Here is a 23,664-nt window from a genome sequence, read left to right as displayed (position 1 = left end):
CAGATATGAATTCAGCAGCCCACATGCCTCTAACACTTACTTACTTACTTACACCGGGACACCAACACCGAGGAAGACCGACCTATACGACGAGGGAGCCAAGCTACAGTGAGACCCACATTGAGGGTGGCCCAGAAGTCCTATTTGCCCCTTTTCTGCAGAACCAGAACGAGTGATTCTCCGACCGCCACCACGCAACACCTCATAGTAACTCTGCACCTGCAACCCACAACCAGAGTCTGAGGGAGGCGACGGTGCCAAGGGGGCCTGAGATCCTCCAAAGCAGAGCCTACCCGTGGGTTTGCCTAGACTGGACCTCCAGGGGCCACCTGCAGCCTATTTGTGCAGGGCCCCTCAAACTGTGTGTCTCCTAAAGCACAACCCGGCACCTAAAAGCACCACTGCACCAGAGACCCACAGCACGTGAAGAAGTGGGCCAATGGTGTCCCTACATGCCTGAGCTTCTCCAGGACTGAGCCCCCTGAAGGTTCACTCAGACGGGCCCTGCATCCTCTTTTTAACCAGGCCGTTCCCCATTGAAGTGAACAAGGCACCCGACACTGAAACACACCTCAGCACCAAACCACCCCAGTGCCACCCGAGGTGACCTGTTGGTGTTGCCTTGGACCTTGCCCCATCCTAAAGTGCTGGAGAAGGATCCCGTAAATCACTGACAAGTGTCTGAATGCAGTATATCTTTTTACCTCATAGGATAACATTACTGTTCCAGAAATTGCACTGTGTGTTAACTTTGCAAATGTAAAAATTCACAATTCGAAAAGTATTTGCCCGATTCCAAAGATCTTGGTATCTGAATTCATTTTTTTAAAAAAGTGTTACTTTTATAAATTGGCATTGGATTTCTTTGAGCAGGTCTCTCATTTGCTACCCTTGTATGTGCAATAAATGCTTAGAAGTACCCTCTGACAAGCCCAACTGCTCGCCAACACACTACCACAAAAGAGAGCAATTGAATTGTGTTATCATGTGTGCCTCTGTAAACCAATTGGGGTTTGTCAGGACTTTTTACAGTGTACCTCGTTTTGGTCCACTATATAAAAGAGCCAGCTTCCTACAGAGATTGACAGAGTTGGATCCAGAGCTTCATCGTCCGTACTGGTAGAAGGGCCTTTGCCTTTACATTCCAAGTACAGTTTGATAAACAGCCTGTTGAGATTGCTTTCAGATCCTGCAGATGCAGTCACATGCACAGCCACAGAAACACTCCGAGTCCCTAGCACATCTTTCGGAGAGCAGTCTCAATTAAATTACAGACCTGAAATGGACATAAATGATGGAGACTACTATGCTACATCAGCGACTATTAAAGGTAGATGAAATCCTGGTGCAGCTACCCACTGGATTTCAGGAGGCCCAACAGAGAACTTTAGATCTTGAGGATAAAATGGTCCTTCAAAATGAAGAGCTAGTGACTGCTCAGAAAGAAATTTGGAAACTATCAATATGATCGAAGACTTCTAAAAATGATTGCAGACGATCTAACTCCCAACCCAGCGAACCCCAAACATGAAATACCCACTTACTGTTTTAGTAAACTTTGCTGATTACAGGATTCAAGAACAGAGTCTGGCTATAGTGATCAAACGCAAGAAGTTTACCATCTCCGAGAAATCTCAGCGGCATGTCTACTCCAACAGGATGATGACAGCAGCTGGAGAACGAAAACAGTTTCAAGGCTTTCTGAGACAGTTCAGATCTGGTGGTGTTCAGGCCTCTCTGACTCAATAATCAAAACTCAAGGTTTTGTTTAAAGGCCAGTTCCATATATTTTCTGAAGTGGGTGAGACACACGCCTTTTTGTCGAAGATATAAAATTCTGCTGGAACCAACAATGGGGGTGGGGTGTGGGAGAAGCTCGTCTGGTATAAGCTGTCCACTAATTAAAGTGGGCACCTTGCACCAGTCCAAACGACCCTTATTGATGATTAGGTCAAAGACAAACTTTAAAGAAAGCTATCCTAGTGGCAGCTGTGGATCGTAGCCGTCAGGCTAAGTCTCGAAGGAATGTAAAGCAGCTTGTTTTACCAGATTAGAACCTCCTGAATAACCAAATGAAAGGAGAACCACACAAGAGATATATAAAATATATGTATTTATTACTTAACACTCTCTACTAACCTCTTTATGAGATTAGAGTACAAAGTACACAATACTAAATCACTAGATCGACAGTAAATAGCACAATAGACAGTGGGCTCCAGGGGGAGACCAACCCATATACTAAGAAAACGGTATAACAACCAAAACTTAAATAGACATAGCGCCTAGAGCACGTAGAATCACTGGGACCCCAAGGAACCACCCAAAGCAGTGACACAGGGGACCCACGGAGAACGGGTGCAGTGTGATAACACAGACGCGAGCTCCGTACAACTCTATTGGGAAAGTCACGGTTGGAAAATTAAAGATCAAGGACACTTCGGAGAGGACTTCAAGCAAACCCTTTGGAACATAGAAGGTTCTGAGGCCAGCACCCTTGTGAGTACCGAAGTACCTGTGTTACCTATCCCAGGGGAGACGGTGCGTAGGTGTCAAGTGATGTCGGAAACCTTCGTCGTTTTCAATGGCGTGAGTCAAAGAAGTACTTCTGCCGGGAAGATGAAATGTGTCCGGAGGGATCCAAGCCTGGATCCAAGGTGAGAAGAACCTGAAAGCAGAGGGACAGAGTCTGGGTCACTTCAGGGTGACCAGGGGCTCAGTAGACGAATGCCCATCCATGTCGGGTGCGTCAGGTGAGATGACGGGGAGCTTGACTCTGCAGCCACGGGGACCAGGAGACGTTGACGACAACCAAAGTCGGAAGGTGACCTGTCCCACGAAGGATGTCGAGTGCTGAGGGGGTCAGTATCCGGATTGAACACCAACAAGCCTGGGCAAAGGCAGCTCCATGGGGCAGAGGAAAGCAGGCCCAGTGTGTACCAGCAAGGTCCAGGAGAATCTCCAAGCTATGGGGAGTCAGGGCATGTCTGGAGCAACCAGGGAAGCTCAATAGAAATCAAACGTACCTTCTCAGGGACCCACAGGCCAACAGACCAGGGATCGTGAAGGGATCTCAAGCTGAATCACAAAGTACTAGCCCACGGAACACTTGTGGAGTGTAGGCCGGAAATCTTCGGTGCAATTACTGTTCGGGGTCAGGACTACACGTAGCCCAAAGCACAGCCTCGGGGATCGCCAAAAAGCATATGCTGCTGCAAAAGTACAGGGTGCACAAGGGTTCGGGTTGCACGGTCCCCAAGCGGGATACTGGTCTCAGAATTGCTGAGAGGGCAGATCGACCTCAGGGATGCTCAGGAACTCACATCATGTGTTTCAAAAATCTTCGGAATCCTCAGGAGCTCAGGCGATGCAAACCGGTTAGATGCGTTAAAGGTGCCTGCTTCGCAGCGGAGTAACTCCTTTACTCCAAGGGAGAATCTTCAGTTAACCAGCGTAGTGTAGATCGTCAAAGTACTTTGTATCTGCTTGCAGAGTTTAGTCCAGTTAAAATCTAAAGTTCTGTAGGTTCCTACTTTATACCCAAGGAAGGGGTAGGGACAAACTCTGGGGACCCAACTATGGGAGGGTCAGGACAGAGAGGTGGTTACACCCATGTCCTATGTCCAGTTTCGAGCCAGAGCAGGAGTCATTGGCTCCTGCAACCGGTTTGAACTGGACTATGCAAAGGGACACCAAATGTACCCCCCTCCCCCCAGTGCAGACTTCAAACACTCTCAGAGTGCACCCACCCAGCCCCAATACACTAAATCCTGTCTGGGAGGTGGTCACACCTCCCTGTGACAGGAAACCTATCGTCCAGCCTCCCCTGCTCGAGATCAGCGCAGCAGCAGGAGGGCGGACGCGTGTTTGTGGCTGGCAGCATCCATTTTGTGATGCCCAAGTCGAAAAAGCTGGTACTGGGTAGGCCGGTGATCCACAGTAGTGGATCTACCAGGGAGGAATCATAACTCCCACACCAGTTACTGGTATGGAGGTATGATTCCAAGGTGTTTAACAGCAAACACAACATGTTTTTAGGCAGCCGTTTTAAAGTTACCATTTACCGCGGGGTTATAACGCACTTAAATATATATGGTTGGCTGCATCACAAACAACCCCGGAAAATAGATTCTGAAGGCTGCAGAGGGGCTCTGCTCATGCATGGGCACCCACCCACATAAAACCCAGCACCCTGCCTTCAGGATTGATAAGGCCTGCCTGGGGGTGACAGATAGGTTTATATGTGCAGTGATTTAGAATAGATATAGTGAACATATATCTAAGTAAGGGGTGCATGTACCCCCTTACACATGCTGCAGTAGCAGACCTGTGGTGTCAGTTTGAATGGTCTCTCAGGGGTGGCATAAGTCATGCTGCAGCCCTGGCGGTGCCTCTGGGGTACCTATGCCATGGGTACATAGTATACCATATACTAAGGAATGATATGGGTACCCCAGAATCCAATCTGGAGTGTACCTAAAGTACATGCAATCAACTTAGAGGAGAAAGCAGCTAGGCTGGGTCCTGGATAGCAGGATCCCAGTCAGTCTAAGTCGAAAACAGTGAAACATCAGCAAAAACTGGGGGTAACTATAAGAAGCAGACCCTCCTCACCTACAGGGTGCAGTGCCATTTAACCTTAATTTGATCAATTACGGAATTGGGTTGAAATACGTAGTAGGCTAGCAATTGTGGAAATCCAATTAACATCATAGACTGCATGCTTTGGGTGTGGTGTGGGAGGGATCCTTGTGTAGTACTGCACGAGGTTTGGAGCGACCAAAGGCGCAGGAACAGGACACCAGCAAGCATATTGGGAGGGGATGTCAAGAATAAACTCTTTGCTGATTATATTATTTTAGATCTTAAACCAGAAACAAATAATATCCAAAAAGCGCTCAACATAATTAAGGAATTTATTGTGGCGGCTGGTTACAAGATTAATCATTACTAATTGGATGCTTTGTTGTTTCGGGCAGAGGCGAGCAAGATTCCTCAATATTTACAGTCACAGCTAGCTTTTAATCGTCCTGTATGCCATTTGGGAATCTTTGGTAACCCCAATCTTTATAGATCTTTTTATATTAAATTATTTGACCATGCTGTGGAAAGTCAAAGATCTACTAAATTTGATGGGACCTACTTCCTTTATAAATAGTGTCCAGAGCGTCTGATTAAAATGTCGATCTTACCTTTATTCTCGTTTCTTTTTGCCAATGTTCCAATCAAAGTGAACAATTCATATTTTCACAAAACAGACTCTTTTTAGCAAGTTTATACAAGAGTTCATCTGGCAGTATTATAAGTCATGTGACACACTGACCCTAGTTGTTTGGATGTCTAAAAGAAGATCAAAGGCACTTTATAAACTATTTTGTATTATATCACTAGTATGGCAGGTTGTTTATCATTAATTCGGGCAATTTGTAATATAGCTTGCTATTACAGATGGTTTAAAGTTTATGTTTGTAACGTAAGCATTTTTTTATTATTTATTAATACTAGGAGATACATCAATGTACTATGAACCTTTATTTCTTTTTGTGTTATTTTATGATGCCACTTTAGCTGGTAGTGGATCAATGAATTCTGGATGTGGATGTTAACAAATGTCAAACGCAAACGTCCGTGGCAATATGAAATTGTATTTGTAAATTTATTAACACCGGTTTATGCTGCTCAATAAAAATTTAAAAAAAGATTTTTTTTAAAAATAAGCATTTCACCTACCACGCCTAGTTAATACATACCACTCATGCTCTGCACTTACGTATTAGTTGTGTGGGAGATGCAGATCTCCCCCATACTTCACTCCACGAGGTAGTGCAAAGATTGAGTGTACAAGACCACAGTCAACAACTACCAGAGTATTGTTAATGCCCCATAGGCTGTGCACAAGCCAGACACTCTCACAAGATCTAGGATGAGTAAAATTGAAATCCATGCCAACTCCCTACAGCCCAAAACAGAGATACTCATGTGGAAGGATCACCTAAATGGAAGAGAATTTGGAGATTCCAATACTAAGCCTGAAAAAACATTTTTGGATGGCGTGTGTGAACAAATTATGCAAAGTAATGTTCTGCAATTACTGGCATCTCCTATTCCCACTACCATCAACTTACCTTGAAACTGATTTGCCTCGCTAGTTCTTTGGCCTCTTGGTCTGCTTGGATAGACTGGCTGTCCAAAGACAATGGAAGAAGGGCTGTTTTCATGTTTGCACCACAGCCTTCACAACAGAAGTCCTGGGATCTTGTCATAAAAAATAAAAATTTAAAAAAGTCACAATTTGGTGCAGAGGCAAGCTGGATGTATATTCAATTCATAAAATAAAACAGATTTTTTTCTCCAAAAAAGAGACACCATTAACACTTCAGTTAATATTGTTAGAATCAGAAATAAGCGCCAGTTAGCCTTGTTACCAGCAAACTGTATAAAAACAAAAATTATGGAAATTTTTAATTAATTAATCTCACCTACAAAAGAACACAGTTGTATTTACACTAGTGAATATAAAAGATACTTTATAGTTGGAAGCAAAGTTGTGCACCCAGGCATCGGTAACATGATTAGACGTCTAAAAACAATTTTGTGTTTTGCATTTTGAGCCTTCTGTAGCTGGGGAATTCTTTTAGTGCCCACTCCAAGGCGGAAAGCATTTCAGTAATCTAAGCCTGAATTAACACGATGCAAACAAGTACAGTGCTTACAATAGCGGATAAAAACTCAGTGATTTGTCTGAGGCAGGAGGTATAGATCTTCATGATCTCCACCATACTATTTGCCTGGTCTTTCATGAATAAGGTAATATATCATATCAACCAGATTACACAGTTCACCTTGAACCTAAACGAGAGTGCCTAATTAAAAATGGGATGGAGATGGGAGTAGGGAGGCCCTACAGTAGCTCTCCCCAGCGAGGCAACTGGGGCTGCGAGCTACTTTTCATTCCTGGAAACTGTGGTGAATTAATTAACTGCAACGTGGAAACTTTGAAAAAGCCTTGTGCAAATTTTAAACTTAATCGTTTTTATTCTTGTTATTATTCCTATATTTGGGGGACTTGCTTGTAGCTAAGGGGAAATATTTTAGTAGGCACACTGACACCGCTACCACTCTAAAATCTTTACTTTTTCGGCATTCCCGCTTTGTTCTAACACCGGCGACGGTGGGTGCCATCTTGAGGGAGGCAGGGAGAGCGCTCTAGTCGCGCTATACTCCCGCCCCCCTGGAATATTTAACCAGAGGCTTCTTCGCGCTCGGTGCCCTACAGTAGCTCTCCCCAGCGAGGCAACTGGGGCTGCGAGCTACTTTTCATTCCTGGAAACTGTGGTGAATTAATTAACTGCAACGTGGAAACTTTGAAAAAGCCTTGTGCAAATTTTAAACTTAATCGTTTTTATTCTTGTTATTATTCCTATATTTGGGGGACTTGCTTGTAGCTAAGGGGAAATATTTTAGTAGGCACACTGACACCGCTACCACTCTAAAATCTTTACTTTTTCGGCATTCCCGCTTTGTTCTAACACCGGCGACGGTGGGCGCCATCTTGAGGGAGGCAGGGAGAGAGCTCTAGTCGCGCTATACTCCCGCCCCCCTGGAATATTTAACCAGAGGCTTCTTCGCGCTCGGTGCCCTACAGTAGCTCTCCCCAGCGAGGCAACTGGGGCTGCGAGCTACTTTTCATTCCTGTAAACTGTGGTGAATTAATTAACTGCAACGTGGAAACTTTGAAAAAGCCTTGTGCAAATTTTAAACTTAATCGTTTTTATTCTTGTTATTATTCCTATATTTGGGGGACTTGCTTGTAGCTAAGGGGAAATATTTTAGTAGGCACACTGACACCGCTACCACTCTAAAATCTTTACTTTTTCGGCATTCCCGCTTTGTTCTAACACCGGCGACGGTGGGCGCCATCTTGAGGGAGGCAGGGAGAGCGCTCTAGTCGCGCTATACTCCCGCCCCCCTGGAATATTTAACCAGAGGCTTCTTCGCGCTCGGTGCCCTACAGTAGCTCTCCCCAGCGAGGCAACTGGGGCTGCGAGCTACTTTTCATTCCTGGAAACTGTGGTGAATTAATTAACTGCAACGTGGAAACTTTGAAAAAGCCTTGTGCAAATTTTAAACTTAATCGTTTTTATTCTTGTTATTATTCCTATATTTGGGGGACTTGCTTGTAGCTAAGGGGAAATATTTTAGTAGGCACACTGACACCGCTACCACTCTAAAATCTTTACTTTTTCGGCATTCCCGCTTTGTTCTAACACCGGCGACGGTGGGCGCCATCTTGAGGGAGGCAGGGAGAGCGCTCTAGTCGCGCTATACTCCCGCCCCCTTTTCTCCCTATATCATGTGCAATCCGGCCAGACGACGCAGCGGGCGCGCCGGATGCGCGCCGAAGCCGCGCCTAAGCCAAGCCCGTCTGCGCCCGTCCGCGCCAAGACCGCGCTGGGCGCAGGGCACGCTGTCGGTCCAAAACCCGTTATCAGGTATGACAACAATTATTTATTGTCCCTACGCCCTCCACCCGCCCCCCATGGTCACGCTTGCCCCCATATAGACCCTTTCTCCAGCCCTCTGTCATGTCCTTGCTGTAAATGGACTCCCCTTATACCCACAAATGGCGTCGACGATATGCACGCCCCTCCAAAGACTCGCTCCACCCTCTTCAAGGGAGGTCTGGTTAATGCCAGGTCTTTAGCCTGCCATTGCCAAGATGTACACGACTTAATATTAAATCAAGAGCTGGATGCCTTGTTTATTACGGAAAGTTGGCTTAACGATTCTTCCAACCCTGACCTGGCTATTGCCCTCCCCCCAGGTTACACTATTTTTAGGAGGGACAGACCCTCAGGTCGAGGTGGTGGGATAGCATTAATAATCAAGGATATTTTTCCTTGCCACACATTCGACCTATACCATCTTAAAGACGTTGAAAGTCTGGGTTTCTCAATTAAAATTACTCCATCGTTCTCTCTCTCGGCTGGACTTCTCTATCGTCCTCCGGGCAACCCCTCCTCTTTCCTCAACTCTCTAGATGAGGCCCTCGGCGCACTTATGTTACAATACTCTAATTTCATGCTCCTTGGCGATATGAATTTACACATGGAATCATCCACTGACCCCCATGTCATTTCCTTTTTACAGTCCCTGAACATCTTCGAACTCCCCCAACTTATCAATGTGGCCACCCATAGTGCTGGTCATACCATTGACGGCATCTGTTCTAATATCCCCACCCTTTCCACCTCCCTTCCACTGCCCTTAATCTGGACCGACCATTTTTTCATCCCCTTTGGCATCACGACACCCACTGCTCCCCCATCCAACCCCAGACACACCCAAGCCGTTTACACAGTCAACTGGAAGAAGGTGGCTGAACGTATACAGCTTGAGCCAAAGCCGCTGCCCCTACCCCCCACACTAACTGGAGATGTCGAAGCTGACTCATGCAACTTCCACACCTGGATGCACCAAATAGTTGCGGTTAACTCGGAACCCAAAAACAACCAAGGAAAGGGACCCAAGAAAAATAAACCCAATGCCCCATGGTACACTAAGACCCTGGCAGATAGCCACCTCCAATGCCGGAGACTTGAAAGACACTGGAGACAAACTTATGACACGGCCTCTAAAACTCGCTATGTTCAACAGAGAAAAGTATATCTCTCTGACATTAAAGCAGCCAAAAAGGACTATTTTACTAATCTCATAATGGAAGCGCGCCAAAACCAAAAAACCATCTTCACCATAGTTAAGTCCTTCACCCACCCGAAAGCTCTTACCGTTGACATACCTCCGTCAGAGAGTCTCTGCAACCAAATTGCAGACTATTTTGTTGACAAAATTGTCAACATTCAGAAAGACTTTCCTCTACCCCCGACGACCATCACACAAGTTACAGTCAATCACCTTCCTCTCTCCAGTTTTAAACCAGTATCCTTGCAACAGACAAGCAAGGCAATCCGCGCCTGTAAATCAGGAGCACCCACGGACTCCTGTCCTCCTATCATCCTTCACCACCTGATTGATACAGTCAATCCCCACATCAATGGAATCATTAATGAATCCCTTGCATCCGGAATTGTACCTGCCGAATGGAAGAAGGCCACTGTCAAACCTCTGTTGAAAAAACAGAATAAACCACCCACAGACCTGACTAATATGCGGCCTATCTCCTTACTTCCTTTCCTAGGCAAAGTCACGGAGCATTTAGTGCACGAGGAGCTTAAAACCTTCACAGAAGCCCATAACATTCTGCACCCACAGCAATCGGGCTTCCGCTCCGGTCACTCGACCGAAACAGCCTTGATCGAGCTTGCTGACTCCATTAAATTCCTACAGGATGAGGGCAAGCAAGCTGTCCTCATCCTGTTGGATCTCACAGCGGCATTCGACACCATCTCGCACGTTATTTTAATCAATCGAATGCGAGAGATCGGCGTGACAGACTCAGCCCTGGCTTGGATCTCATCATTCCTATCAAACAGGTCCCAGACCGTAGCACTAGGACCATATCTTTCCAGCGAAAAGCCAATTACATCTGGAGTGCCCCAGGGGTCCATATTGAGCCCCCTATTTTTTAATATTTACATGGCACCCCTCTTAGCTGTGATAGAGTCACATGGCATTCTGGTTACGTCCTACGCTGACGACACGCAATTGGTCGTCACCATCGACAAACAGCGTACGGACGCAGAGCTCCGCTTTAAAAATTGCCTCTCCGATGTCTTTGTATGGCTAAACACTAATCATCTTAGATGCAATAGCGCAAAGACAGAGATCATCCCAATAGGCAAGAATATTTCTTTTTCCCCCAAAGACTGGTGGCCCACAGGCTCCGAGGCTCCTCCTAGTGCAGTTACATCAGCCAGAAATCTGGGCGTACAATTTGACTCTTCCCTTACTTTCGACGACCACGTCAAGATCACTGCCGGTCGATGCTTTGGACTAATAAAATCTCTGAGGAAATTCTTTGATTTCCTCCCAACTGCAGCCAGAAAGTCAGTCGCGGTAGCCCTCTTACTCTCCCGACTTGACTACTGCAACGGCCTTATGGCTGGGGTGAAAAAATCCACCCTCAGGAAGTTGCAGAGTCTACAACATGCTGCAGCCCGACTGGTTCTACAACTCCCCAGAAGGTCATCTGCATCTGCAGCCCTGAATTCACTTCATTGGATGCCACTGCACAAAAGAATCTTTTTCAAATTGCTTCTCACAGTCCACAAAACCATGCAAAATACAGGACCCCGCTATTTTGTAAACCGCTTCAAGCGCTACAATCCTTCGCGCTGCCTGAGATCTTCTGGGTCTAACCTTGTCCAAATCCCCAGATTTAAATATAAGACCAGGGGAGGAAAATCCTTTAATGTTCTGGCAGCTAAAGCCTGGAACACCTTACCCATTGACCTCAGAGTCATCAACAATGAGAACAACTTCAGGAAACTTCTTAAGACATGGGTCTACAGACTATCAGACTCCTCTGTCCTGGCTGCCATCTAGCTTACTTTTTAGTTTATTCACCACTTTTCTCAGTTATTCCTCCGTAACTCGCCCAGCGCCATGATGCTCCCCTGGGAGCGAACGCTCGCGCTTTACAAATACCCACAAAATATCAAATATCAAATGTCTAGCCGGTGGTAGTTTGGAAATTCGAGTATGGGTGCCTAAGAGACCAATCTTGTTTTTCTTTAGTTAAAGTAAACCAAACCCTAGTTCATCCAGGTAACCACATTATTTAGGCAAAGTAAGATGGAATCAAAAGAGGGAGAAGAGGCATTAACTTTCACAAGGTGTAATATATGATCAGCATGAGTGATTTACCTCCTGGTGCCTTGAAATGAGACCTACGAGAGGTTTCTTATAAACGAAGAAGGAATGAGGGTGGTCACTAGGGATTCTGCAGGTGAACAGAGAAAGAGGAGAGGAGACTGATTCCAGTTGATCACTCTAGAAACAATGATTCCAGAAATAAGAGAACCCTATTTCAGAGGTCTTTCTCACCTCAGTTGCGGACTCAGAGTGGTCAACTATTGGACTATGGCTGTTGACTGCTAAGGTTGGCGGACTCGAGCCCTTAGCAGGAGCCAGACCACTCTCAAGGAGTTCATTGCTCTCTTGAATCATCAGTTAATAAGTGTTCGGTGCTCCTGATCTTAAACTTGTGAGGCGGGTGGGTAGATTCTGGACACCCTGCCCCCACATGGAACTACCAAATATTTTCAGTTAAACGTCAATATACAACTGAAAACCCGCTTTGCCAAATCGCAAGACAATAACAACTTTTCTTAACCAGATTGCTGTACTTGCATTCAAACTTCCACTCATGAGTCAAAAAACTGTCAAACATTGCTGAAATTGTTGAGGGTGCAAACTCTAATAAACTGTTTTTTTCAAATGGATTTTTGATGTTTTCTCTAAAACTGCTGGACAGATTTACACCAAATCCAAATTGTTGTAGAAGGCGCTACCTTCAGGTGAGAATTTTGTATGAATCACTCTTGCACTTTTATGGTCAAGTGATTAGAAATTCAAATGGGGAGCACAGCTATTGTAAACCAAAGTGCAAAAAATATTCAAACTTACTGGTATATACTTTTACATGGAATATATCATGCAGATTTGTCAGACTGGATAAAAGTTATTAGTAATAAAGACATTCCTTTCATATTAACTATTCATTTCAAGAATCTTAAGCTTAACTAGAGATTCACGAAGGCAGACTATGCTTTTGAATTTGGCTGATCACTGGTGCTAAAGCGTTTGTGTATGGCAAATGGTCTCAATTACTTGGATAAATCTGGCAGAAGCAAAAAGGAATGTTACTTACCAGTAACAACAGTTGCTGGTCATATATTTACATGATTTTGAATTATTTCTCCAAATCATGCTAGGAACATTTGATATAATTAACTTCCTGTTATTACAGATCAACATTATCCTGACCCCCTAACAGTACTCATGTACTGTGTAGATGCCTGATGGTATATTGACCTGGATGTTGTATCACAATTTCTGACAACTGTTTTGTTTTGTAATGTACACAAATCAATAAAAAAAAGTTTAATAAAGAAAAAGATATTGATTATCCTGTGTACTTAACTTTGTGTTCTCATGGTCGCCACCAAGGTAGGGTGAAATCAGCTTCTCTCCCAAAGGCATCATTCAGATTTTATACAAGCACTACCAGTTTTAAACCAAAAAAGCAACAAGCCTCTGCCTAGGAACTGAAAGGACCACATGTGAACCTATGAAAGAGCCCTGCACTGAAGAACATAAGTGACTTTGTATCCTTTTGCACTGCAGCTTTCAGAAACGTACATGCTTCTGCATGAGATCACAAACAGTAAATATCAAAACAATAGGGCTGGTAAGGGGCACCCTGTATTGAAACAGATTCAGGGGCACTACTTGTCCACTCTGAGCTACTTCCTGGTCTGCAATTCCAAGCAGTACTGCCTAGTGAATTAATGGCATGTCAGCTTTGTAGTTGCCCAGAAGAGGCATATCCAAAGGAGTGCTGCAGTTCTCTTCCAGCTTTGTTTTAGAAGAACGCAATCCAACATTCCATATAGGAAAATGGCTAGCCCCTGACTGGCTTCACACAAAGAAATAAGCAATAGGTCTGATTTCTGACATCATTTTTACCTAAATATGATTAAAGATACATCTTTGCAACCAGAGAATGCCAAATCCTGAGCAGGGCAGAAGGACCCTATAAGCAAACAGGCATGATCAATGCCAGATTAAGGTGCAATTGCCATAGTCCCTTAGGGAAAAACATAGCGTTAGTGGCCTGAATGATTGTCTTTGTGAATTAGGAATATGCTTCCTTAGAAAATAAATTTTGCATTTCATACACTCATCTTGCTAATGTCATCATCAAAGTCTATGCAGTCTGTCGAGTTCCAAACCTAAAGTCAATGACTCTAGCTCTTTGCTTAGGTGTTAGTGGTCAACGAGTAAGCCTAGGTTGATAAGGGGTCATTTACGAGGAAGGTGGTTGGAGTCGAATGACAGATGCGGTTGTTGCCACATTTTTTAACAAGGTTTAAGGTAGAGACAATGTCCTTTTCCAATGTCTTGCCACATGTCGCAACAACTTGAAACGGGGTGAGACCAGCAACTTTCACCTATTTGCCCCTGAAGTGTGAAGAGCTCCACGCTTACATTTAGGCCTCCGATTTCCTTGCAGATGGCAAGGTCACTCCAGGTATATTCCTCTTCGGAACAGAACAAGGCATGCTCATGACAAAGAATACAAGGTTTGTTGGTCTGCCCTTAGTGTGATAGGAGAAGGACTTATAACTCTCTCAATCCTCTTAAATGAGACTAGGGTTTGGCAACACAGACTATGTGAGGGTCATCACAAAATATTTTGTTCTGACCTCAGGATTCATAGATTCTGAAAAGCAACATTTTAGCCTTCTTTAAAGATGGCCCAGTTGCTACCAAATCCAATAGATAGAGTTATTGGGTTGGTGGGAAGCAAGGTCTTTCAAATGATATACTAAACCAAAGGGCTGCAAATGAGATGGGGCGATTCTGGGGAGAAAGAATAATCCCCAAAAAGAAATCTGTTTGGTATCTAAAAGATTGAGCTGGAAACTTTTTGTAGGTTTTTTTATGTTCTTCTCAGAAGTACATGGCGTTTATCAGAATAGTATAACTCCACTATAGGACCCCCTTAGTAGAATTTCTAAAGAGGACCTCTAGGGAGTTATGCAACCTGGTCCACGGTACTCAGTGCCTGGTAGACTCACACGACGAGTTAAATAGTTTACTTGTATTAATTTAGTAAATTAATTTTTCTTTAATAGTAATATCGTTCCTATCCTGGCAATGGGGACTAGCGAATTCAAAGGACTGTGTATTTATGAACGATCCACAAGCAGGACATAAGGACCTGAGGAGAAATCTTAAATTGCACATGTCAAAAAACATTTGATAAGGGGTCAAGGTTGCAGAGCCCTGGTCCTCTTCAGTGACAGGATGATTATGTGCAAAGAATATAAAGTAAACATTTGTGTGAACATTGCACTAGAAAGCATAAAGGGGAAAAAGATCATCTTACTTTTTAGCAAGTGATTTTCTTTCTTCGGGTGTGTAGTCCAGGGACCCTATGGCTCCTTCTCCTTTAGTTGGCATAAATCCAATGATGGCTAATAGTGCCGTTCTTACTAAAAATGGGTAAATAAGTAGTTAAAGTAATTTTCAATTGTATTCACTCAAACACTTGTTGGCAAAACGGATAAAAGTGGCGAGTCTACAACTTATGCAGCTAGTATGGAGTTGAGCGTTTGGAGTTAAAACCTTTGTGATCCTTGGCAAACACTTTATCTGCTAGTTCTTTTATCTCTGCGATAAACAGCTAATCTATGCTAATGCAGTGAGTCAAAGCCCTGCCTTTCACAGCCTAAAGCAAAAATATTGCCAAACGGAACCAAGCAACAAAAATGTCAATTGCGATCCAAATAAAAGTATTGCTTTTTATTAAAATGTTTGGCAATGTTTTTTACAATAAGCACCCTCCAAGTAGTTCCTGGGACTGATTTATTTTTATTTTTATTATTTTTATAAGAAAAAATGTTATAGCATTTTTCCCAAGAAATCCAATAAATGTTACAGCACACTTATACAAATTATATCATTTCAGTCATGACACAAAAGTTTACAAGTTAATTCATTAGACGATAAAGATTAAATTTTTTCAACTCGTGACGGCAGGTGTATTGACAATAGCAAGAGCGCCCACCTCCCGGTTAATCAACACATTTTTCCAATTTGCTATAGGTTGCCATATCTTCCTGCCCAGAATTCTAGCTCTTCGTCCCTTTCTGTCATATATTGCTTTTTCCAGGTTATAAGTTGAGAGTAGCCTAGCAATCCAAGTTTGGAAGGTAGGTGGTACCCTGTCGAGCCATGATGTTGCTATGCATATTCGGAAAACTGCAGTTACCATAAACATGAACTCCGTGGGGATACCCACTGTCTCTACCAGCACCCCCAGCAGTATTAACTCATCTGAAAGCTTAATCTTTAGACCCAATGATCCATCAATAAAAATCTCAATATCGCTTTTTAAAGAATACAATTGTGGGCATTGTGAGAACATGTGAACGATGTCTGCATTCGTTGAATCGCAGCGCGGACAAGTTATTCCCGTGTTACCTCCCCATTGTGCAATTCTAGCAGGGGTATGGTAGAGCGAATATAGGGTCTTATAATGCTGTGACTGTAAAGTTGCTGAGCATAACACTGTACGGCCCAGATCTAAGGACAGCTGAAATCCCTCTGGCTGTAATCCCACTTTTTCTGCCCACTTCCTGGAACTGATGACAGACACCTAAACGCAAAGTGGTGGTGAGTGGGCAGTGGCAGTGTCCACAATCCATTTTGCTTGGCACTGAGCGTTTTAATAGTGTGTGCGCGCTTTTTATCTTGGACTGTTGTGTGAACAATAATTTTATTTTGTGCTCAAAACAGGCTTACCTGCCTTAGCGGACGCCGGGGCTGTTCTCTCCTCTCCTTCCCGCCCTGGTCCGACGCGGTGACTAGCACCGTTGCGCGGAGGGCGTGGAAGGTCGAGACTGCCACTTCCGGTTAGCGGGGGAGACCGGTTAGCGGTCTAGTTTTCTTGAGGTCACTCGCGCTGGGGCATAAAAGGCACCGGAGGAGCCGGCTCGCGTGGTGGTGAGTGGGCAGTGGCAGTGTCCACAATCCATTTTGCTTGGCACTGAGCGTTTTAATAGCGTGTGCGCGCTTTTTATCTTGGACTGTTGTGTGAACAATAATTTTATTTTGTGCTCAAGACAGGCTTACCTGCCTTAGCGGACGCCGGGGCTGTTCTCTCCTCTCCTTCCCGCCCTGGTCCGACGCGGTGACTAGCACCGTTGCGCGGAGGGCGTGGAAGGTCGAGACTGCCACTTCCGGTTAGCGGGGGAGACCGGTTAGCGGTCTAGTTTTCTTGAGGTCACTCGCGCTGGGGCATAAAAGGCGGATGTTAACAAGGGAGCGCAGCGGACGAGCGCAGCGGGCGCGTTGAAGGCGCGCCGAAGTGTCGCCAAAGTCGAGCCCGTCTGCGCCCGTCCGCGGCCGACAGCGGGCTAGGGCGACAACCCCTGGTCGAAAGATCTACTGGACTAGGGAACAACTCCTTAGTTTCCGCACCCGCACCGCCTCCTCATGTATGCACGGTATGTTGAGCAGCGACAGGGCATGTCCTCATTGTAGCTTTCGTATGACTACTATGCCTCAGGATACCACGGAGCAGGCATTGTCCTGCGGTCTCCTGAACGTCAGGTCGCTACGTAAACACAGGCTCGATGTGTTCGAGCTGATTACTGGAAAAAAACTTGACCTACTGTTTCTAACAGAAACGTGGCTAGATCAGTTCTCCGACTCAGACATCATTGAAGCCACACCGGAGAATTACTCCTGGGTCAGGCAGGATAGGCCAGAGGGGGTGGGAGGGGGGATTGCGATTATTTTTAGGGACACTTTGGGCTGCTGCTTAGAACGCACGCCGATCGTGGAGAGTGAGGCGGGCCTCTTCTCGATTAAAATTAATGGGGCCATGACGCTCAATGGATGTCTGGTATATCGGCCCCCAGGGGCTTGTACTAAGTTTAGGGAGAGCCTGTTAGAATGCCTCATGAAGGCGACCCTGCGCAGGGACAAATTTCTCCTATTAGGAGATCTTAACCTGCACCTTAACTGCCCTGAGGCCACAGGGGTTGAGGATTTTGGTCGGGACATGCTTGCCCTGCAACTGGATCTGAAACTTGAGGCCCCTACGCATCGACTGGGACACCTCCTGGACCCGGTCTATGCTAATTGGGAAGGTGTGGAGGTGTCAGGTGTTGAACCCTTTCCCTGGACCGACCACTTCCTGGTGGCATTCTCCATACAGAGTAGAAATACCAACAAAACTAGCCAGGTACCCTCTAACTATCTTAGGAGGAAGTGGGCTAAATTCTCGGTGGAAGATTTTAACCAAGCCTTAACTAGGGATGGTTTGCCTGGGGGTGAGGACATAGAAACAGCTGTCCTCAACCTGAATCAGCGCATCACGGCAGCGCTTGACCACACAGCCCCACTCTGCCGCACTACCACAGGTGCTCGGAAAGATCGCTCAGCTCCTTGGTTCAGTGCTGAGCTGAGACTGACAAAGGCAGACTGTAGGCGGGCAGAAAAAGTCTGGAGGGTGTCCTATGACAACAAGGCCAGGGACTTATTCCTGGAAAAAAGGCGCATTCACCATAGGCTGATAAAAAAGTCTAAGGCAGCCTACTTTGCTGAACAAATTCAGGGGGCGGAAAACTCCGCCAAGGAACTTTTTGGCATCTATAAATCCCTGACTTCGGTAAATGCACCTACAGAGCCGGAGAGTTGCTCTACGGAGTCCTGTGACCGGATTGCAGACTACTTCTCCGCCAAAGTAGAGAAGATTTACTCGACCTTCCCTATTCGGCCTACAGGGCTGGACCTAGAGGAAGCAATGGGGGACACAGAGACGGCAGGGCATATTACACACTATTGCACCCCTCCTCCTGAGGAACTATTAGTGGTGTGCCGCTCTGTAAAATCAGGGTCCCCGTGAGATCCGGTGTCTCCAAAACGCTTGGCAGACAGTCTGGAGGTCTTGGAGCCTTATATTAGGCACATCCTCGACGTATCTTTCGGATCAGGGAAGCTGCCGGACGGATGGAAACAGGCGGTGGTGCTCCCGCTTCGGAAGAAACCCCACTTAGGCTTCGAGGTATTGGAAAATCTGAGGCCCATCTCCCTCCTGCCTTTTCTGTCCAAGGTGGCGGAAAAGGTGGTTAATACCCAAATTATGAAGCACGTGGAGGAAAGGGGACTGCTCCATGCAACGCAGTTTGGCTTCAGGCCACGACATTCCACCGAGTCCGCCCTCCTCATGGCGACGGAACATCTGAGAGAGGGCGTGGATGCAGGCCAAACTATGGCTTTGATCTTGTTGGACCTCAGCGCGGCGTTCGACACTGTAGCACATAACATCTTGCTACAGCGTCTGAACAGAGGTGGCATCTCTGGCACCGCGCTGAGATGGATCCAAGACTTCCTCAATGAGAGAAGCTTTCAAGTCAGGCAGGGAGACTGCTATTCAAGGGGGGTGCCTCTGGGCCAAGGCGTGCCGCAGGGCTCGTCATTGAGCCCAACCCTCTTTAATATGTATGTCGCGCCTGTTGCATCGATCGTGGAGAGCCATGGCCTCCAACTGGTCTCCTACGCCGACGACACGCAGCTGGTGATCTCCCTGTCGCAGGCGCCCTGTCTTGCTGCCGATGGCTTCCGTTCGTGCATGAAAGATCTAGCCGAATGGATGGCCAACAATTGTTTGAAGCTGAACGGCAGCAAGACAGAGGTGCTGGTGGTAGGGAGAGCCCAGTCTGCCTGGTCGCCGGCATGGTGGCCCTCCTGCCTTGGACCTACCCCTACCCCGTGCCTAGAGGCGCGCAATTTGGGGGTGTGGTTTGACGTAGGGCTCACATTTGGCCCCCAGATTAATCGGGTGGTGGGAGTCTGCTTCGGGATTCTGAAGAAGTTGAGAAAGGTCCTGGACTTACTCCCGCTTGAAGCACGTCAAACCCTGGTTCATGCCCTGGTGACAGCTAGGGCGGACTATGGGAACCTGCTGTACCTGGGGGCTCCAGAAAAAAGCATGGCCCGGCTGCAAGTGCTGCAGAATGCGGCAGCGCGTCTGATTCTCAGACTGCCCAAAAGGGCGCCTTCTAAGGCGGCCCTCCAGCAGCTACACTGGCTCCCGGTGAGGAGTAGAGTGGAGTATAAAGCCCTCTGCACCTGTCATCGCATTGTGAATGGCAGGGCACCCGCCCCTCTGACGAATTTGATCAAAGCGTACATACCAACACGGGCGCTTAGATCAACAGGGGGTGGCCTACTGAGGACTCCAAGAATTAAGAAGGCCCGCATGGGAGGCAGGTCTTTCAGATACTTGGCGGCAACCAACTGGAACAAACTGCCAACGGACCTGCGTTTGGAACCAGATGAGGCTAGATTCCGGGCAAAACTAAAAACTTATCTTTACAGTAAATAATGGCCCGCGCAGTTTTTGTGTTCCTTGTCATCTGCCTACTCCCACTTTTCAGCGCGTGGACACGCCGGTGTGCGTAATCGCAGCGCTCAATAAATGTCCCAATAATAATAATAATAATAAAGGCACAGAATACTAAAGTTGCACCCATGGGCAAAGGCCTGTAAGGAAGTTTTTATAAAAAAGCTTTTTTCCAAATTTGGAGCGGCTGTACAGGGTGAGGCAGGAAGACAGAGAAGGTTCATCAACTATACATTTTGTTAGAAGCCTAGACTTAAACTACCTGCTCTGCCAACCCATCCTCAGGATCTTAGACTGCCACATGAACAACTCTTACTGGAACAAAGTTCGGAGAAGCAATTTGAGGCGATGAGTCCACTAGCTAAGCACCTCCATGGGGTAAAAAACGACTGCTTAGCAATTGCCGTATGTTGATTAGGACAGAAGGTAATATGTCCAAGTCACTGCTTTTCCTTGATACACATTGTTCACCTTATAACTTGTCTTAATGGAGTGGCTTTGGCTAAGCAAAATGGCCTGTTCTAAGCAATGCATTACCTACTGTGAAAGTATCCCTTAAAACAGCCTTTCAGTAAGGAACAATAAAATCACTCACTGCTCCATGACGGCTGCCAGGTTTCAGGGTGGTAGCCAGAGATGCTCAAACAGATTTTCTTCCCCACTTCAAACCTGCCATTTGCCTTCAGAAAAAAACAAGACAAAAGCAAAATAAACCGAGGGCCTTAAAAATAGAATCAGTAGAGTAGAAGAGTATTTAGATATTTTTACAGTTTTGCAAAAGAGACTTACCGTTAACAGTATAATGCTGGGAGGTTTCATTGGATACTCTGGTGGCAGTACAATACGCCCATGGTAAACTCCTCCGTCAAAATCAGAATCCGGAGGTCCCCTAACAGTGAAGTGCCACTCAAAAAGATTGTCCTAAAAACACAAGGACAAAATATATAATTTAAACATTGTTTATAACAGAAACGTTTTCATGTTCTTTCCATTCACCAGAGAGGGTTCCAAACCACAAAGGAATAACTCTCTAAAAAACATATTTTTAATTGGGATGTTAAAAAAATGCCTCAAAATGGTGACCAAGAGTTAAAATGGGGGCTTTGAGGGCAAGTGACCTTGGCGCCTGGACAAGGATTGTTGGGTTAACCCCTTACATGCTGATGACGAACCCCAGCCGTCGTGCACTACAGTGCTCATGTGCTGATGACGGCTGGGGTTCGTCACGGCCCGCCCCTGTTCGTGTTGTTTACAGCACACCAGGGGAATCGTGGCCGCATGGAAGGGGTTAAAACAGGTGGTTGGGCTTTCAGGGTAGGTAGTGAGGAGACAAGGGTGTGGTCCTCTTTCGGTTAGTAACCGCCTCCCAGGAGATAGATGGGGAGAAGGGACTAATTTTGGTCCCCTCCCACCCACCCTTTAACAGGGGTTTTTAGGGTAGATTATCAGGGACTGTGGGAAGGAAATGCCATTTGATTGGAGCAGGTGTATAAGGAACTGGATGTGATGTAAGAGTTGTTGCTAATGGGACGGTGCAAGGGGCAGATTTTAGTCAAGAATGACTGAAAAAAACTGTTGGTTACGTTGTTGCACGGACAGACCAGCTCAGAGGGAGGTGGGTATGGTTATGTACTAGGTAAGTGGGCTTAATATGTGGAGTACGGAAGGAAAAGGATTTTAGTTGGGGCTACAGTGTTGAAATGAAATATTGTTATAGGGTGAGGGGAGGAACAGGTTGATGGTCAGGCAAAATTATGTATTAGTGAAGCTTTGACTATTAGGATGTATTGCGTTGGCTAAGGGTTTCTGTGATGTGATAGGTATCCTAAACAATGAGGATTTCCAATTAGACAGGGTGCAAAAAAATATTGCAGTGTCAGTCAAAAATGAACTAACGATTCTTGCCGCCTGACAGAAGTTGGCACCTATCATTTTCAAATTTAAATCGAATCCTTTGGAATAAATGTATTTTTTTTTTACTGACAGAAAAAACACCGCGCAATATAATCTAATTGTAATTATTTTTCGAAAATGCAATGGGGAAAAAGTTTACTTTTAAGAATAGAGTTATTAAATATTTTTACACAGAATCAGTTTACGTGACATTTCTGCCCCTACTATAAATCCTATTAAAAACCTGGACATATTAAGCAGTATGGATGTCTGGTTTGAGAGAGGGCTTTGGGAATGCAGTAAAAATAGTAAAACCAAAGTAGACTGTATGTTTGCTACTGAGAAACGTCACCTCTCTCCCACTGAAAATATTGCACCCTTCTCAGAACGGTAGCTCCTGAAACAAATGTTAAATGTGAAAATTCACATTTATGCATTATCCTGTGTGCAAGAGCAAGCCCTGCAAATCTACGACTTCTTCAGATTTATAGGCAAGCCATGAGAGTACATGCGTTCTCCAGCTATCTTCTTCGTGTGCTTCTCTGCCGCCAAATATCCTCCCCAACGCTCCAAGTGCTGTCTCCCATGTGATGTTACAAGCTCTCATATGCTTCTTCACCCCCACTCCATTTTGCTTTATAGCTAAAGTGCATCTCCCTAGCCCCAATATTGCTCTCACTCGTGTGCAGATTTCCCCATCACCCTCCTCGTTGCTTTCCTTACTCCTCTGTTACCCCTCACGCCCAATGTCCACCAATCTGTCTTCTGCTTAAAAGAACAAGCATTTGCAATGCAATGGTCTCGGCATCATTAAAGGTAGAGCTATTGGCATTGCTCATGACATTTATTTTCTTTAAATCAAAAATAAAACTCTGCCCTCACCACTCTGCACTCACCACTCACCACCACTCTGCACTCACCACCACTCTGCACTCACCACCACTCTGCCCTCACCACCACTCTGCCCTCACCACCACTCTGCACTCACCACCACTCTGCACTCACCACCACTCTGCACTCACCACCACTCTGCACTCACCACCACTCTGCACTCACCACCACTCTGCACTCACCACCACTCTGCACTCACCACCACTCTGCACTCACCACCACTCTGCACTCACCACCACTCTGCACTCACCACCACTCTGCACTCACCACTCTGCACCACTCACCACTCTGCACCACTCACCACTCTGCACCACTCACCACTCTGCACCACTCACCACCACTCTGCACCACTCACCACCACTCTGCACTCACCACCACTCTGCACTCACCACCACTCTGCACTCACCACCACTCTGCACTCACCACCACTCTGCACTCACCACTCTGCACTCACCACTCTGCACTCACCACTCTGCACCACTCACCACTCTGCACCACTCTGCACTCTGCACCACTCTGCACTCACCACCACTCTGCACTCACCACTCTGCACCACTCACCACTCTGCACCACTCACCACTCTGCACCACTCACCACTCTGCACCACTCACCACTCTGCACCACTCACCACTCTGCACCACTCACCACTCTGCACCACTCACCACTCTGCACCACTCACCACCACTCTGCACTCACCACCACTCTGCACTCACCACCACTCTGCACTCACCACCACTCTGCACTCACCACCACTCTGCACTCACCACCACTCTGCA

At 46.0% G+C, this 23,664-nt stretch overlaps 1 protein-coding gene across 1 annotated transcript in view; it reads right to left on the bottom strand.

The window, feature by feature from the left end:
- UBE2J1 (ubiquitin conjugating enzyme E2 J1) overlaps window positions 1–23,664 on the bottom strand; it is a 168,185-nt gene that overhangs the window by 73,784 nt on the left and 70,737 nt on the right. The window contains exons 3-6 of the mRNA XM_086926656.1: window positions 20,894–21,025; window positions 20,700–20,784; window positions 15,077–15,182; window positions 6,126–6,255 (exon numbers count right to left, since the gene is read on the bottom strand). Coding sequence (XP_086782782.1) covers window positions 6,126–6,255; window positions 15,077–15,182; window positions 20,700–20,784; window positions 20,894–21,025 — 453 coding nt within the window. The remainder of the gene's footprint in view (window positions 1–6,125; window positions 6,256–15,076; window positions 15,183–20,699; window positions 20,785–20,893; window positions 21,026–23,664) is intronic.

Source organism: Lissotriton vulgaris, chromosome 6 (genome assembly GCF_964263255.1).
Source record: "Lissotriton vulgaris chromosome 6, aLisVul1.2, whole genome shotgun sequence".
Lineage (NCBI taxonomy): Eukaryota > Metazoa > Chordata > Amphibia > Caudata > Salamandridae > Lissotriton > Lissotriton vulgaris.
Note: the sequence above shows the minus strand (reverse complement) of the source record. Positions and strands in the feature narration are given on the sequence as shown.